Genomic DNA, 18164 nt, shown 5'->3' on the forward strand with positions numbered 1-18164 from the left:
ACGTTTTTCTCAGGCCCATATGTGCTTGTTTCCTGGGAGCATGCGCCTTTGTCGTTCAATATCCTCGCCACATTAATATAACATATATAAGAGTTTGCTCCTCATCTTCTGATCCTGTTATCAAGACTTATTAGGAGCACTCTAGAAATCAGATTCTGAATCCATTGGACCGAAATGGACCCAACACCTCCCCAAAAAAGCCTAACTTTAGCGTAAGAAAATATCAAATGTCGTCTCTTAACTTGAATTAATGGAATGATTAAATTGAATATTTTCCTATGGTTCAGGGACTAAGTTGAACATGTTCTAAAAATTCAATGACCACATTGAATAAATTGAAAGTTCAGAGATCGCATTGCATATTGGGCTAAAGTTTATGGACCACATTGGTCAAATTAAAAGTTCAGAGATCATATTGACATTGGATCAAAGTTCGGAGACCATTTGTGTCATTATCCCAAATTAATTATCATACTTTTTCATTAGTTTAAATATCACGAAAAACCTTGCTCGGGACAATTTGTCAAGAAATAAAGTGTAAACGTGGAAGGCTAGCTCTTCGGTACTTGGATGAAGAAATAGTGAAGGTCATATTAATCCGGAAAATTACCAAAAAAATCCTAAACCTATTGCAATTATGTAAATTCAGTCCTAAAATTTTTTTTCTAATTAAGTTTTAAACATTTTGCATTTGTGGCAATTTAGTCCATTTGATCGGTCGGCGCCGAGTGGCGTCATCCAAGACTTGCCCTGCGACCGCGCCTTGTGATGGTTTAACAATGCATCCGCCATGGGACATTTCATGTTCTTCTCTAGAGGAATTAGTAAATTCACAGACCTTGAGATGTAGATGAGAGATCGAATTATTAGGTTCGCGAAGCGAGGCCAAGGGCGAAGGTGGCCATGGCCTCGCCGGTCGCAAGCAAGGCCACCTCACCCGCGATTGCAATGGCCTGGCCGAGTGGCCAGCGAGGGTCGCTGGAGCTCGCCGGCCTGTAGGACTTTTTTGGTAATTTTCTCCATGTTAATCAATCAACTATATATTTTTGATTATATGTTACATTTGATTCATTGCGTCAATTAAAATGGTTCGGATATTCGACCACGCCACGGTCCTTTTCAGCCTTATCAGAATTTAGAATACAAAAACAAAGTCCCAAAAATTTCTTTATGTGCAACCATATCCAAGTCGATCATTAATTCAAGTTAGAAACTATAAACTAGCGATACGAGTCGAGAACTACTGGCATTAAGCCCACTTGGGATTTTGCCGCAGAACTTGTCACTCTCGATGGTCCGTATCTTTTTTGTTCAACATCGAATGTCATGGTACATTTTTACTTAATTAACTACGAGTTATCCTTTTTGGAAATAGCACTTGCACAGCTAAATTTTTGCTGTAACTACATAAACATCCGGATAGATTTCACGAACTTATAGGGACTACTTGGGAAAATCATTACTTTCACATGCAAGAGCATCTTGAACTCTGGTATCATATTGATTTGATGAAGACAGGCTCTTACTTGAATATTAAACTGCGAAATTGGACCTAGCAGTTTAATTGGTCCAAAGTTTGATTTCTATACCAAGGAAACCCTTAAAAAAATATAATCTCGATAAATCTCCCTATTACAATACGGATATATGTAGAGGTACGTTTAATTGTACTTGGATGCACTTATTGTACGGATATTAATTTAATCCTAAACCTTTTTATAATTTGTCAATTTAGTTCTCCGGGCCAATTTGGGCCGAAAAAATGGAAACAAGTTGTCCCACTTGGCACCGCCAAGATTGACGCGGACAACATCTTCTTTTTTAAATAATTTGTCTAAGTTATATACATATTTTTCTGTCTTATCTTACCTTTTTATTTTATTTTATTTTTCTTATTCCAATGTGACCTGTGAGGCGGCCCTTGCCAGCCGGAGTGAGAAAAAAAAAGAAAGAAAAAAACTTAGAAAATAATAAAAATTGACCCTTGATCAAAATTGGTCGAAGGATTATATTGACAATTTATTAAGATATTGCTAAAAATTTTCCATGCCAGCCGTGTCTCGTAGAACGGTCGGCATCCATATCGGCGATTTCTGATAAAATTGGTCGGATTGACTGAATTGGCACAAATGCAAGATGTTTAAGACTGAACTGGCACAATTGCAATAGATATAAGAATTTTTTGGTAATTTTTTCCCTTGTCTATTAACACGTGAAAATTCTACAATAATGCCAAAAGAGAGTTGGGTGATATTTGATTCTAAAGCATCAAAAACTGCATTTAGGGCCAGTGAGGAATTTACAAAATAATGAGATACACTCCGTCAAATATATTTCCAAGATAAATTATTTGGAGCGGTATCGATCGTGTGCCGCGCAAACCTAGAAGATATGACCAAAAAAAATAAATGTAAATGTGAAAGTCCCTGGGAGAAGAGACGTATACTTTGAAGAATACCAAAAAGCAGATTCACAATTTGTTTATGCAGGCAAGGGTAAGCTTGAGTAATTTTCCCGGCATGTGTGTTTTCTCTTACCATTAAAAATTTTAAAAAGAAATATAAAATTTCGATTAGTTTCGTGAGCCTATCGAGTTAAGTATTTTCAGGGCCTGCTTGACAAGATACTCGAGTAGTTCAAGCTCGAGCTTGATTCAAAATTAGGCAGTTTCATCTCAAGTAATTGTCAAGTCGTGTCCAAGCTACAGGAGGGCCTAGTTTTCTTAAAAAGCACTAAATTTAGCTCGGATCTCAATTTTGGCTAAACTTTAGCTCGTAAAGCATTTTTCTTTTAATCTAAAAAAAGCACAACTTTCTGTCGGTGCCCAAATCAGCCCTATTTAACGTGATGGTTAAATTCAGAATCAAATGGTTTGTGTCCAAATTTCTTGCAAGCATAATCACGGCATAAGCGTGTGGTATGTTACTATGATTATCCTATCTGCCCTTGTTGCTGTCGCTTTTTTGCTCGGCTGCTGGTTGGATTTGGGTAATGAAACACAATGCATAATGGAGGTTGGTGGTCAAAGGTGGTCCGTAAAAAGAAAACTCTGAATGGAGTTGGTCAAATATTAACACAGAGGAATGTCTTATCTACCCTTTTCCTGAAAGATGAGTCCTAGAAGATGTCCCGGATTGTAGCATCAGAATTGACAAGGACTCGTTATCTAGTAATGACCGCAGCTTAGATTTTTTTTTTTTTTTATCGTAAGTGTTGCGAGATCGGGTCCGAGGGGTGTTCTCTCATTCTCGACGTAGAGGCCGATGTCTTACATTTACGGCAGGGTCCAGGGTCCTCGGAAATGACCCGAGCTCTGCCTCATTGTCATTTGGATGTAGCATCCGGACTCATGCAGGGTCCGCTATAACGCTCAGCATGAGTGACGTCGAGAGATCTACCGATTGTTTCTGCAAGTCTCAATACCCCGCGAAGGTAGTTCTGGGCGTGTATATAGCCACATTCCTGGAGATGGGACCAGTGCAGCTGTGAAAGTTCTGAAAGAGGGTGGCCAGGAATTTTTAGCCGAAGTCGAGATGTTTTAGCCAGCTACATCACAGGAATCTTGTCAAGCTGATTGGTATATGTGTGGAGGAACATGACCGCTGCCTTCTTTACGAACTTATTCCCAATGGCAGCGGGGAACCTCATTTGCACGGTAGGTCTAGCGTACATTTTACCTAACTTGGTCGTCTTGTCACAATATCAAAGACATCTCCACATGCCGATTGCATCCAGGTATGTCGATCCTCCTCCTCGCTTCACTGTCCTGCCAGGTGCTTGGCGTCCTGGCGCTATTCTATTCACCAAAAAATTGCTGGGATCATGGAGAGACCCGAAAGAGGCTAAAGTCCTGGTGAGGCTGGAGTGCAGGATTTTGATGGCTATGTTTCTGATGGAGGTGGTGGTGTTGGTCAGTTGCTAGGTGATCAGTTAGGAAGGGGTGATGTGGTGGACAAGAAGCGGAGCATGAGGATCACGAAAGTGCAGGAGGAATCGACAGCGGACGCGGCTAAGATGGCGGAGGTCGAGGCCAAAGAGTTGGAAGAGAGAATGAGGTGAACCCTATTGAATGTTAGTGCCCATTTTGCCAATACTCTGAAAAATTGGGTTCACCTTAATAAGATAACGAGCAATGAAGCATACAAATAAGACAATCGAGACAAGGCGGGCGCTTGGCAGCATACAATGAACTATAGCGCAAGTATTGCTGATTTCACACTTCAGAAGTCTTAATACATGAGCTACATTTCACACACAGTAACAAATACGAATATAATTACATAACCAATGTTCTTGTCCAATAATAATAGAGATTACTTCCAAAGCTTCAGGGGACGGTAGAGGCGAGGCCAGTAGGTGGATTCAACCATTTCAACGTACAAGGGCAGCTGTAAGATTGAGAACATTACGATAGGGACGGCAGCCAGCAAAGCAACTGGGATGTAAATCCACCTCCATTGTTCGCTCAGGACGATCATAAGAGCAGAACTAAATGCCACCAGCATAAAAGCCAATGAGAGGAATAGAAAAGTGAGGCCCAGTGTCATGTCTCTCGGCAGTGAGAAGAGGAAATCTTCAATTGCGTAGCATGAAGTTAGGACAACCAAGAACATCAACGTGGCGGCGACAGAGGAAAACAGAGCAAGAGAGTTTGCAACTGTGAATGCCATGAATGAGTTGTTCTTCAGAAGTATCGGGATCCCCATATTGTTGTCGTTGCCTCCAGGTACCATAAAAGCTGCAGCGAAAGCTATCGTAACAATGAGAGTCCCAACGAGGCTACAAGAGGATGATGTATCCTTCATCCATTGCCTTGCGTCCTTAAGTAACTCTTGCCGTTGTTGTACAAAAACTTCCCAATATGTGCTCTTGTCTTCTTGATATTTCATCCAATTAAGAGAAGGAAAGGTACTATCATCCACTACCTTAAGAAAAATAAAGAACGCCTATTAATGTTAATTGACATTATAGAGCATAAAAGGGAGGCAAACGAGCAAAGAGAACTGACTTGAAACCACTGAAGTTCCCTCTGCAGAAGAAAAGCTGCTCCAGAAACATCCAAGGATACACATTTTGATGACCATTCGGTTACAGCCATCATTAGATCAAGGTTGATCAAAGCATCTTCAGCAATATATCGAATGCGGTTGTGCGTCCTCACTAGTCTAAACAACTCAACATGCCGTCCCTTCACAACTTTTTTTATCAGTTCTTTTGCGAAATTGTCATCCCACATCAACTCCGGAAAACTTTTAAGACATAAGTCCACAAATTCAAAGATTCCGCGTGATGCAGCGTCAAGGACAACGCCTGAAGTTAATAGAAATTCAAGCATTTTGGGCGTTCCCATATTACTCTTCATCTCCATAAGAGCTAGTTTTGCAATCTCAAGCAAGCAATGGTGCCTCAACTTCAATTCTCCACACCTTTTGATGACAGGTACTGCACGTAACATCAGATAGGTAATTTTACTAATGATGAAGAATAAAAAGGTTAAAAAGGTTTCACATATACAGTATGTGGAAAATGATGGATTTAAGTCATTAATCGAGAAAACAAACTTGATAGGGCTTTGAAAAAGTTAAAATGCATGAATCATAGAACAGATGGATCTATCGATGAGCACACATGATGTCTTAAGAGAAAAAAGATTTTTTCTTCTTCTAAGAAAAGGATAAATTCAGCAATGGATCGATAAACCTGCCTTCGATTGAATATTTTTACGGGTTCACCTAATGGATGCTTATAGCGTAAACCTTGAATTAAACTAATTAGAATCAAGTCGTATGTTAATAACAATGATCTCAAAGGGATATACTGAAAGTATCAATATACACTTTTAATTAGAGATCTCTACCCATGTGCTTTATCCATATATAAAATAGCACCTTTGTGTACCTGATTTTGTGACAAGATTCCATACTGATTTCTTGAACCGATTAAGTGCTAGTAGTGCTACACCACGGAGAGAAGAGACGAATTATGTTAGCAAATCAAGAAGTAGTGATGAAATTAAAAGATAGTATCACAAACGTTAAATGAAAATAGCACATGTAATTGAATTTAATAATGCTTGAACATGTTAGAAAACAACTCTGGATCAATCAGCCTCTATGGCTTGCAATCCAAATCTACAATTCTCAACAGTTCTTCTTGGCAATTTTGACATTGAGTAAGACTTATCAACCAACTTTGCAAATTTTATATTAGAGATTGGTTGGTGACATACATGGTGGTTTAGTTATTAATTTGTACCGATAGATGCAGTCCCTGTCCCTTAACATTGTTCTTAATGAATGATTTTTTTTTTTTTGTCGTGTTGTTAGTGCATCCACTAAGCAGATCAACAAAAATACCTCGAGCCATCTTCGTGTCTTTGGAGTTGTCAAACACTGTATCGACCAACCATAGAGGGATACCTAAAAAATGGTAACAAATAGAGTGAACACCACGGGAATAGAGTTGCTCGAATTGTACATATCTAACATAAGAAGCGCCACATGTACCTACAATTGTAAATAGCTTTTTGCCAAAAATTGAGTTTAGCTCCACTATGGAAGTAAGGAGTCAGTGTCGCGAGCAATTCGAGATAGGTAACATCTTTGGGGTCTTCTCCGGGGTCTCCCAAAGTGCCGGGGTATTTGCGAGCTAAATACAAGAGTATGTCTTTTGGGACACAAACAAAAAAGTTAATTCAGGTGAACAACGAAGATAATGAGATAAGATGAGCAAGTGTGAAATGCTACCCAAATGGCCAGAAAGAACAAGTTTGGGACAGGTAGTTTGACATGGTTTTGTACGCTTGACCAGGTACCAGATAACCTCCTTCTGCGTAGGAGAAAACGTGAATGCAAGGTCCAACGCATCAGCTATAATTTTTTCCTTATCTTCAGGATCATACTCAACTTCGTCTGCTAATGCCTTTACTATCCTTATTCTTCCCCCTCGAGCAGCAAAGCAGAGGGCCCGACTAGGATTGTGATATTTAGGAAAGTGCTTGATCAGATTCTCAACCAACTGATCTTGTTCGCCCATAATCGCAACTTCGAGCACAGTAAAGCCCTGACTTTCAGTGGTCATAACATGGGCTGTCATTGCTGCAATGTCTTCATTGAGGAGTTTCTCGGTAGTTTTCCAATCACCTTTCCACGCGGCCTCAAACAATGATCGATAGTTCTCAATTACCTTCGCTCTTGGCAGGACTGCAAAAATTGAACACCAAAAATCCTTAGGCTTTCACACTTCTTGATTTTTAGGTCTAAGTGTAACCATTGCCCTTCCTCAAAGTTCCCATGAAACTCGGATGCCATTGAAGAGGCAGTGATTTACTTAACAGACCTTTTTCACCTTCCTTTACTCTTTGCAAGTGAAAAAAAGAATTTTTTTATTTGGGCTGTCTTGATTATAATCCAAGAAGTAATTCGCATTTTAAGAATGACGAGAAGATTATATTTGAATTTATATATCAGCATGATGGCTTGACTGTGAAATTTATATACTCTATGCATATATACGTAGTCTCTCTTTCTTACATGTTATAGAGTCAGGGCTTGCATTGATTTATTTCGCTCGTGCTTGTACTCTATTCGTCGAATTCCATCTTCTAACAATTTGTATGCCAATAAATTTAAAATGCTTTTGATTAAATAAAGTCAATGTGTGGAAACACCCGATTTATGAAGCACGAAAGTTGTGAGATCAAAGTGACAAACCTTTATTTGATCGTCTCATGCGCAGTTGCTCCACCCACCTGCGACTGTCTTCCACAAGATTTACCATGCCTTCTGAACTTCCTTCTACATGAACCTCTTTGTTACCAAAAAGAGAAATGAAAATAAATAACCATAGGAAAATTAGTTAGACTTTGTATGGTCTAGATCATCCACCCATGACTTGTATCATGCTCATTCGTGCCGTGAAATCTTTTGTATTGAACTTAGATGATAAAACTTTTTAAGAAAGAAAACTCGAATTTTAAATTTAACCGAGATTATGAGGTTTTTTTTTTTTCAATGATAGGTAATGTATCACGAACTAGTTTTGTGGGACCTTTGAACTTTCATATCTTGGACAGTTTGTTTATTCGTTAGTTTTTCTTGTAGTTGCCACTGATCTTATCGGCGGGATCATTCATAAATTACGACCGCGTTCTTTTAATCTTTGTAAGTAAAAAAGTATTTCTTGTCGGACTTTCTCAATTATATTTCAAGATATTATTCAGACATAAAAAATTATAATAAGATTAAATGAAATATTTATATGCCACAATTCGATAATGCTGTAAAACTCAAAATGTTTCATTAAAAAAACTCAAAATGAATGAAACGCAAGATTTAAGAAAAACGGAAATTTAATTTTCAAAGCGACTAACCTCCAGCTGTTTTGCGACCGTCTTGGGAGGCTCCACTTGCCATGGCTTTCGAACTCCCTTCTTTGTGAAACTCTTTGTTACCAAGAAGAGAAATGAACATAAATAACATTAAAAAAAAATTAATTACAACTTGTATGCTTTAAAAAAAAAAAAAAACTTGTACGCTTTAGACCATGTGTAGATGACTAGTGTTAGACTCATTCATTGTATGGATTTTCTGCATTAAACTCAGATAGTAAACTTTTAAACAAAGGAATTAATGTCAAACTTAACAGAGATCATGAGTTTAATTCTTCTTGTTGTGAAAATCATGAAGATCTAAGATTATTTAATTATGAATTTCCGCAGAGTAGAATCATATGAATTCTAACAGCATCGTCATCCAAAGCCATAAGGGAACATGTACCTGGTCGTGGCTCTGCAGGATTTGACTTCCTTAGTTTTTTGCTTATTTGCTGCCCCATTGGGTTCCTCTCCTCGTTGCAGTCTTTCAACAACAAAAAAAATGGAGAATGCAAAAATGAGTATGATATTCAATTATCGAAGTGTTTTTATCTACCTAGACGAGTTCGCTCGTTCCTATTTATACACAAGCACCTCCCCTAACGTAAAGGTGAGCCCTTACATCTAGAGCAAGTAAAGCACATCCTTTCTTTTTTTATTTTTATTTTTTAACTTTATAGCAGTTGGATTACTCGAGTGTAAAATGGATTGTCGCCCAGATTATCGACTAGACATGTACAAGCTGCCAAGGAGGCTCAAGCTTGGGTGCCACAAATCAGGAAAATTACCAAAAGAGTTCTAAACCTATTCTACTTATGCCATTTTAGTCTTAAACCTTTCAATTGTGCAAATTCAATCCTAAACATTTTGACAACTTACCAATTATGTCCTAAACCTTTTAATTATGCCAATTTAGTCCTAAACTTTTAGAAATATTGTCAATTTAGTCCTAAATATTTTGAAAATTTTCCATTTTAGTCTTAAACTTATTATTTAAGTAATTTACCGGAAGGACTAAATTGATAATTCGTGAAAAGGTTTAGGACTAGCTTGGCAAATTATTAAAAGATTTATGACCAAATTAGCATAATTAAAAGGTTTAGGACTGAATTGACAAGTTATCAAAAGGTTTAGGATTAAATTAGCACAATTAAAAGGTTTATGGCTGAATCGGTACAAGTGTAATAGGTTTAGGACTTTTTGGACAATTTCCCCCTCATTCCTATGAAAAACTCTTATTTTTCGCTCACCAAACATATTTTTGAGAAAATGGGGGTTTTTTTTTCCAAATTAATTTTTTTTTAAAAAAAATATATTTACAAAAAAAAATTTTAAAAATAAATATGTACAAATTTGGGCCTCGCTCAGCGGTTGAGGTGCCGAGTGACGCCCGTTCGGCCTAGCCCCTCGCTCGGCGGTTGGGCTGCCGAGCAGCCTTTACTCGGCAGCCCCATTGTCGAGCAAGGCCCATCTTGGGCCTTTTTTTTGTATTTTTTTAATTATTGATACTTATAATATTATAATTTTTTTCTTGTGAAGCTTCTCTTTATAACATAATTAGCAATAATTAATGTAAAAATTTATTAAGATCTATAATTAATAAATAATGTTGTAATTATGTAATTAATTAAAAATATTCATAAAATAAAATTGATAAGATATATGAAAAAATGAGATTTTCATAATACATTCATCTATTAGAGAGGCAGAAATCCAACTTGAAGGTAAAACGGTGATGTGTCAAGAATCGGCGAATCGAGTCGACGACATCGGATCGGGCTCAAATTCGGTCGGTTGAAGCCAAACGGCGTCCTAATCAATATGCACTGCCGTTGGCGGTGACGAACGATGGATTTTTGCGATTCGGGATCGTCTAGATGGGTTTTCCTATTTTTTTAGTATTTTCGGGATTTATTAAAGAGAAATGTTTGTAATTTTGGATTTTGATATTTAAAATCCTACTAGGGCTAGGTTTAGGGTTAACACCCTATAAAAGGTGTTATTATAACATTTTTTAGGACGATGATTATTATTGAATTTTGAGATTTTTCTCTTTAATAAATTTCGAAAATACTAAAAAAATAGGAAAACTCATCTTGATCATCTTGAATCGCAAAAATCCATCGTTCATCACCGCTTATGGCGGTGAATATTGATTAGGACGCCGTTTCGCTTCAGCCGATCGAATTTGAGCCCAATCCAATGTCGTCGACCCGATCCACCGGTTCTTGACACATCACCGTTTCGCCTTCCGGTTGGATTTCTGCCTCTCCAATAGATGAATATATTATGAAAATATCATTTTTATATATATTACCAATTTTATTTTATGAATATTTTTAATTAATTACATAATTACAACATTATTTATTAATTATAGTTCTTAATAAATTTTTACATTAATTATTGCTAATTATGTTATAAAGATAAGCTTCAAAAGAAAAAAATTATAATATTATAAGTATCAATAATTTAAAAAAAAAAGTCCGGTATGGGCTTGCACGGCAATGGGGCTGCCGAGCAAGGGCCGCTCAGCACCTCAACCGCCGAGCGAGACCCAAATTTGTAAATATTTATTTTTAAAAAATATTTTTGTAAATATTTAAAAAAAAATTAATTTAGAAAAAAACCCGAAAAGGGAAGATGAGAACCGTACACATTTTTTATTAGAATATTTTCACAAGCCAAATGCACCATAAAGGTATTTAGACAAGTTTATTTGCAAGCCTTTAGACGAATAAAGCTATCAGCGAGAACAAACCCTTACTTTCGTCTAGACCAAAGCATAAGAAACTTCGATTCAATTGAAGGCAGAATCTTTCTAAAGAAAAAGCTTTCACACAAGATACATATATGAAATGAGAAAAAGCGTTTCGCTTCAGCCGACCGAATTTGAGCCCAATCTGATGTCATCGATCCGATCCTGCCGTTTTTGACATATCACCGTTTCGCCTTCCGGTTGGATTTCTACCTCTCCAATAGATGAATATATTATGAAAATATCATTTTTTTACATATCTTACCAATTTTATTTTATGAATATTTTTAATTAATTACATAATTACAACATTATTTTTTAATTATAGATCTTAATAAATTTTTACATTAATTATTGCTAATTATGTTATAAAGATAAGCTTCACAAGAAAAAATTTATAATATTATAAGTATCAATAATTTAAAAAAAAAAGTCTAGTATGGGCTTGCTCGGCAATGGGGTCGCCGAGCAAGGGCTACTCAACACCTCAACCGCCGAGCGAGGCCCAAATTTGTAAATATTTATTTTTTAAAAATATTTTTGTAAATATTTAAAAAAAATTAATTTAGAAAAAAACCCGAAAAGGGAAGATGAGAACAGTACACATTTTTTATTAGAATATTTTCACAAGCCAAATGCACCATAAAGGTATTCAGACAAGTTTATTTGCAAGCCTTTAGACGAATAAAGCTATCGGCGAGAACAAGCCCTTACTTTCGTCTAGACCAAAGCATAAGAAACTTCGATTCAATTGAAGGCAAAATCTTTCTAAAGAAAAAGCTTTCACACAAGATACATATATGAAATGAGAAAAAGCGTTTCGCTTCAGCTGACCGAATTTGAGCCCAATCCAATGTCGTCGACCCGATCCGCCGGTTCTTGACACATCACCGTTTCGCCTTCCGGTTGGATTTCTGCCTCTCCAATAGATGAATATATTATGAAAATATCATTTTTTTTATATATATTACCAATTTTATTTTATGAATATTTTTAATTAATTACATAATTACAACATTATTTATTAATTATAGATCTTAATAAATTTTTACATTAAGTATTGCTAATTATGTTATAAAGAGAAGCTTCACAAGAAAAAATTATAATATTATAAGTATCAATGATTTAAAAAAAAACACGGTATGGGCTTGCTCGGCAATGGGGGTGCCGAGCAAGGGTGCCTCGGCACCTCAACCGCAGAGTGAGGCCCAAATTTGTAAATATTTATTTTTAAAAAATATTTTTGTAAATATTTTAAAAAAATTAATTTGGAAAAAAACCCGAAAATGGAAGATGAGAACAGTACACATTTTTTTATTAGAATATTTTCACAAGCCAAATGCACCATAAAGGTATTCAGACAAGTTTATTTGCAAGCCTTTAGACGAATAAAGCTATCAGCAAGAACAAGCCCTTACTTTCGTCTAGACCAAAGCACAAGAAACTTCGATTCAATTGGAGGTAGAATCTTTCTAAAGAAAAAGCTTTCACGCAAAATACATATATGAAATGAGAAAATGGCACTAGAATTGTCAAAACTTTCATACAGTACTCACTTTGTGCCTAAAATTTTCAAGCAATCACTTCTATGCCACTTTGCTGAGGAAAAAAAATCATCATTTCAGTGCCATTGCCAATTTAGATTGCTAGAAATCTGATGCGGCTTAAATTTCCAAACCGCGTGGCTCGTCGACAAAAGCAAGTCATCAAATATAGTGAAAAACGACATGCTTTTAGCTATTTGTTTGCCCCAAATTAAGGACTTAGGGCAGAATCCCAAATCTTCAAACCCTAACCCTAAATTTAGGACTTAGGGAAAAATTAAAGTCGTATTCAGTGTTTTAAGTGGCTCGAATTAGTCTTCTTTACCATGCTTGCTTGCTCTTGGAAGCCATTGAGGCAACAATACGGAAATGGCCATCGCTTCCTGCAACGCTAACGACCTCAATTCAGCGAATGTGGCGACTGTGAAACTTGTGTCTTTCTTAGGAAACTTTTCATTCGTCGGTGGCCAAATCCGTCAAGTTGGAGTTTGTTGGTGTCCTAGTTTTAGCCATGGCTATGGCAAAGAAAACAAGAGGTTGAAGAAGAGGTTCAAACGTGTCGCTTTGGACTCCCAATCGCTACGTCATTTCATCCATTTTCCACTCTGGACTTGTTTTCTTTAGCAAAGAACCCACACTGAACTTAAAAAATTCATTAGATTAATACCATTAAGAACCCCAAATTGATAGGGCAATGACAAATTTACTCAAAATTAATTTTTGGATCATCAAAAAATCCAAACTGGTATACCTGTAATAGATTTGCCCCAAATAGATAAAGATTTTCATAGGAACTTGCCATATCAATTGAGTTATTGCCATGTATTATCAAGCTCGGTAATTTCTCGGTAAAATTTGACGTTAGATAAATATGTCACGAGTGCACTGGTTTGAGGGTTTTTTGTGGCCCAAAATTTAGTTTTGGATAAGTTCGTCACGGGTGTACTGGTTTGAAGTTTTTCGTTAAATTAACCAAAATTCACTAAAAAAATCACCTAGTATTCTTTTCTGGAAAATGTTGCCGAAGACATTTAAGATGTGGCTCTCAATTGATAGCTCAAAAAGTTTTGAAATTGAAATCGCTGACTTACAAAAGTTGTGACATTTTTAGCATCATCTTCCCAATATAAATGCATATTTTCCAATTTCCTGTTTTTGTTTAAAAAAATTTCAATGAAAATATACATTTGGCAGAAATTTGGTTGTCGTGTTGTAAAAACTTGAACTTTAAAATGAAAACGACCAAAATTGAAATTGTTTCACCAAAGAAGTTTTTTTTATTATTGTCATTCCAAAGGAAAGCTCTTATTTTCCACTCTTCAAACAAATTTTCATGAAAATGAAAGATGAAAACAGAAAATAGTTTTATCAGAACATTTTCGTGAACCAAATGAACCCTAAACCTATTAGGCAATTTAATTTGCAAGCCTTTTTGGCCGATTGAAGCTGTTCGTGAAAAAGGGCACCTCACTTTTGTCTGGCCCAAAAGCACAAGGAACTTCAATTAGATTCAAGGTAGAATCTTTTTTAAGAAAATTTTTTAAAGCAATATATAGCTAAAAAATGGAAAAAATTCAATTTCCTGTTTTCGTTTCCAAAATTATCAATAAAAATACTTTTGGTAAAAATTCCAATTACTATGTTTGAAAATTTGTACTTTAAAACATAAAACGGCAAGAAGTGACATTATTTTGTACAAGGATTGTTTTAAAAATACTACATCAAACATGTTTTTATAACTGGGTTAATATTAAGAAAAATCTCAAACTGGTACAATTGTGATAAATTTACCTATTTTGATTGCCATGTCTTAGAAAATTTGAAACTTAAAACTTAAAACGGCCATAATTGACATTATTTTGTACAAAAATTGCTTTAAAAAGGATTAATACCACGAAAAACCCTAAACCGGTACATCCGTGACAAATTTACCTGAATTTTTTTTTTTGTATGTAAACCCCAAATTATTTTTTTACCACAAAAAATCCCAAATTGGTATACTTGTGACAAATTTACCCCAAACTGGTACATCTATGACAAATTTAACATCCGTTAGTTTTCGTTAAATTTAACAGTCAAATTACTTAGTTAGATGGCACGTGGCTGTTCATATGTGTACTAGTTTATGATTTTTAACCTTTGTTTGTCATAGGTGTATCAATTTGAGATTTATTGTGGTATTAACCCAATTTAAAAAAGGGTGAATGTGACAACTGTACCAGTTTGGCATTTTTCATGATAAAAAAAATTGGTTTAGGATAAATTTATCATAGGTGTACCAGTTTGGGATTTTTTGTGGCATTAACCATTTCAAAAATTACACAAAATATGATTTTTAAATTTTCATTCCTATTGAAAACTCTTATTTTTCGTTCACCAAACATATTTTCAAGAAAAAGGAGGATGAAAGCAAAAAACAATTTTCATTAGAACATTTTCGTGGATCAAATGTACCCTAAAGCTATTCGGGCAAGTTATTTGGCAAGCCTTTAACCGATTAAAGCTATCAGAAAAAACGGGCACCTCACTTTTGTCTTTCTCTAAAGCACTAGCAAGGATTCCATTCGATTTGAGGAAAAACCTTTTTAAAGGAAAAGTTTTCAGGCAATACATAAATGCTTAATAGAAATTTTCCAATATCCTTTTCTTAAATTCATTATTGTCAACGAAAATACGTTTGGTAGAAATTTTCATTGCCTTGTTTTGAAAATGAAACCCTAAAATTGAAAACAGCCAAAGTAAACATTATTTTGTACAAGCCTTCCTTTTAGAAAGAAGGCTTAAGACCACGAAAAATTTCAAACTAGTACACATGTGATAAATTTATCTCAAAATCTTTTTTGATCACAAAAAATCTCGAACCGGTATGCTTGTGACAAATTTATCCCAAACTAATTTTTTTTACCATAAAAAACTCCAAACCAGTACACATATGACAAATTTATCCTCCATTAGTTTTCGTTAAATTAGATTAGTACCACAAAAAATCATAAATTGATACACTTGTGATAAATAGAAGGTAAAAATCTCAAATGTGTATACCTGACAATTGCCACGTGTCATCTAACTTGGCAATTTGATGATAAAATTTAATGAAAACTAACATAGGGTAAGTTTATCACATGTGTATCAGTTTAGGATAAATTTATCAAAGGTGTACCAATTTGGATTTTTTTGTGGTTAAAAAAAAATTTAAGTTAAATTTGCCAAAGATGTACTAGTTTGAAGTTTTTCATGGTATCCATCCTAAAAAGAAACTACATCAAACAACTTTCTATAATGTTTTCATTCCCAGCTGCATTTGGTTGTCCGAATTTCAAACCAAGAAAGAATTGGATAAGATATGATATGAAATTCTGAGATTTTGCCAATCATAATCACTATTTTGGTGAATCGTAGTAATAGAGTATGAATATTATCATATCATGTCTATTATTTGATATTTACAACATATCGATATAAATGAATTTGAAAATGCACAAACGAAGACTATAAGAATCTCTCATAATTCACTGCTCAATCTAGGAAGAGAAAGAAAATAGAATCATTCACCTTTGCAACTATGAAAAGTTTTTGCTCTCTCGCTACTTTCTTTTTTTTTAACTTCAACATGAACCACAAAGCTATGGGGGAGAATGAGTTTTGACCCTCAATATGCTTTCATATACTTTTGAAATGAACTAAAAAGCTAAGAAAGACAAAAAGTTTCGACTCTCTTGCCGTTTTTGGAGAGTTTTGTCATGAACTAAAAAAATACAAAGGAGTCATGACATTTCAAAGAATTAGAGATACAGAGGAGAAGGTCATTCTTCGAGAATTAGAAAGATCATTTTCAAATTTGAACATGTTCACTTAAAATCTGGGTTCCGCAACTTCGTTTTTTTAGTTCTTTTTAAAAAAAAGTAAGTATTTTTTATCATTATTTTTATTCCTTTCCATCATTTCTTGGTCAATTTTTTTTTAAATAATAAGCTATACTATTATACTTAAAAATTGATTGATATAGATACTAGGTGTATAGATTATAAAGTAGAAAGAAATTAAGTATATAAATAAAAATTAAATAAAAGAGGATTTTTTTTGTTATTTTGAGTTTTCTTTTTAACATAGAATACAAATATAATTTAAATTTAATTATTATTTAGTTTTATTATTTAAGAAGTTTGCTATTTAGAAAAGTAGTTTTTACACCATAAACAGAAAAAATCATATCCACCTTTATCCCACCTCTCCTAATGAATAATTTTATCCATGCTATATCCCATTTATATCCTACTCTATCATATCCTGGGTGTAAACCAAACACAGAATATGATAAATTTTATCATATCTTGACTTTTATCCCGACTACCAAACACAACCTTATTTTTTACTCACCAAAGATATTTCGAGAAAACGGAAGATGAAAACAGAAAACAATTTTCAACAAAACATTTTTGTGAACCAGATCCATCTTAAAAATATGCAAGGAAGTCTTTTTTTTTCTTGTCTAATTCGAGCAGTTTTTTGTCAAAATTCAAGCAACTTAAGTTGCAAGCCTTTGGCAGACAAAGCTATCGGCAAAAATAGTCACCTCACTTTTTTCTGGATCAAAATCATAAGTATAGAACTTCAATTGAATTTTCAAGGTAGAATATTTCCAAAGAAAAAGCTTTCACACAATATATAAATATAAAATGAAAATTTTCCAATTTCCTATTTTCATTGTCAAATTGTCAATGAAAGTACGTTTGGTAGAAATTCTGATTGCCGTGTCTTGAAAATTTGAAACTTAAAGCGGCCATAATTGACATATTTTGTACAAAAATTGCTTTAACAAATTACACGAAACATGTTTTTAAAATTTTCATTCTGACTGAAAACTCTCCTTTTTCGTTTGCCAAACATATTTTCAAGAAAAAGGATGATGAAAATAGAAAAAAATCTTCATTAGAACATTTTTCGTAAATCACATGTACCCTAAAGCTATTCGTGCAAGTTAGTTGGCAAGTCTTTAACTGAATACAGCTATCAGCAAAAAGGGGCATCTCACTTTTGTCTTGCCCTAAAGCACAAGCAAGGAACTTCAGTTCGATTTGAGGCAAAACCTTTCTAAGAAAAAGCGTTCACGCAATATATAAATGAGTAATGGAAATTTTTCAATATCCTTTTCTTCAATTCCAATATTGTCAATGAATACACGTTTGGCAGATATTTTCATTGCCATGTTCTGAAAATTTGAACTGTAAAATTGAGAGCAGCCAAAATTAATATTATTTTGTGCAAGGCTTGCTTTTAAAAAGAAACTACATCAAACAACTTTCTATAATTGTCATTCTCATGGAAAACTCTTATTTTTCACTCACCAAAGATAATTCAGGAAAACGAAAGATGAAAACAGAAAACAGTTTTCAATAGAACATTTTCGTGAACCAAATGCATCCTGAAACTATGCAAGCAGGTCTTTTTTTTTTTTTTTGTCTAATTCAAGCAATTTTTTGTCGAAATT

The 18164-nt window shown here is 34.7% G+C and overlaps 2 protein-coding genes across 5 annotated transcripts in view; both read right to left on the reverse strand.

The window, feature by feature from the left end:
- Positions 1 to 6754, reverse strand: part of LOC115733326 (ankyrin repeat-containing protein ITN1-like) — a 32435-nt gene extending 25681 nt beyond the window's left edge. Inside the window, exons 1-3 of one of the 4 annotated variants that reach the window (XM_048277810.1) lie at positions 6511 to 6754; positions 6357 to 6419; positions 5009 to 5442 (exon numbers count right to left, since the gene is read on the reverse strand). In XM_048277810.1, the coding sequence (XP_048133767.1) occupies positions 5009 to 5442; positions 6357 to 6366 (444 nt within the window). In that variant the 5' untranslated portion in view covers positions 6367 to 6419; positions 6511 to 6754. The other 3 variants (XM_048277811.1, XM_048277812.1, XM_048277809.1) reach the window with 3 other exon arrangements.
- Positions 6386 to 9109, reverse strand: LOC125314824. Its single transcript, XM_048278041.1, has 5 exons — positions 8778 to 9109; positions 8372 to 8443; positions 7713 to 7808; positions 6815 to 7202; positions 6386 to 6419 (listed from the first exon to the last, which is right to left on the reverse strand). The coding sequence occupies exons 1-5, from the start codon at positions 8833 to 8835 to the stop codon at positions 6386 to 6388; spliced, it is 648 nt and encodes a 215-aa protein (XP_048133998.1). The 5' UTR covers positions 8836 to 9109.
- Positions 9110 to 18164: the final 9055 nt, after the last annotated feature.

Source organism: Rhodamnia argentea, chromosome 4 (assembly GCF_020921035.1).
Source record: "Rhodamnia argentea isolate NSW1041297 chromosome 4, ASM2092103v1, whole genome shotgun sequence".
In the NCBI taxonomy this organism is placed as follows: Eukaryota; Viridiplantae; Streptophyta; class Magnoliopsida; order Myrtales; family Myrtaceae; genus Rhodamnia; species Rhodamnia argentea.

What these genes read in the sequence shown, in the direction of transcription:
- LOC125314824 (XM_048278041.1), bottom strand. Translation starts at nt 8,835, where the DNA reads ATGGGGCAGCAAATAAGCAAAAAACTAAGGAAGTCAAATCCTGCAGAG. An exon ending in CGGTCGCAAAACAGCTGGAG is followed by an intron (nt 7,809 to 8,371) that starts GTTAGTCGCTTT and finishes TTGGTAACAAAG; the next exon opens with AGGTTCATGTAGAAGGAAGT. An exon ending in CATGAGACGATCAAATAAAG is followed by an intron (nt 7,203 to 7,712) that starts GTTTGTCACTTT and finishes CAATTTTTGCAG; the next exon opens with TCCTGCCAAGAGCGAAGGTA.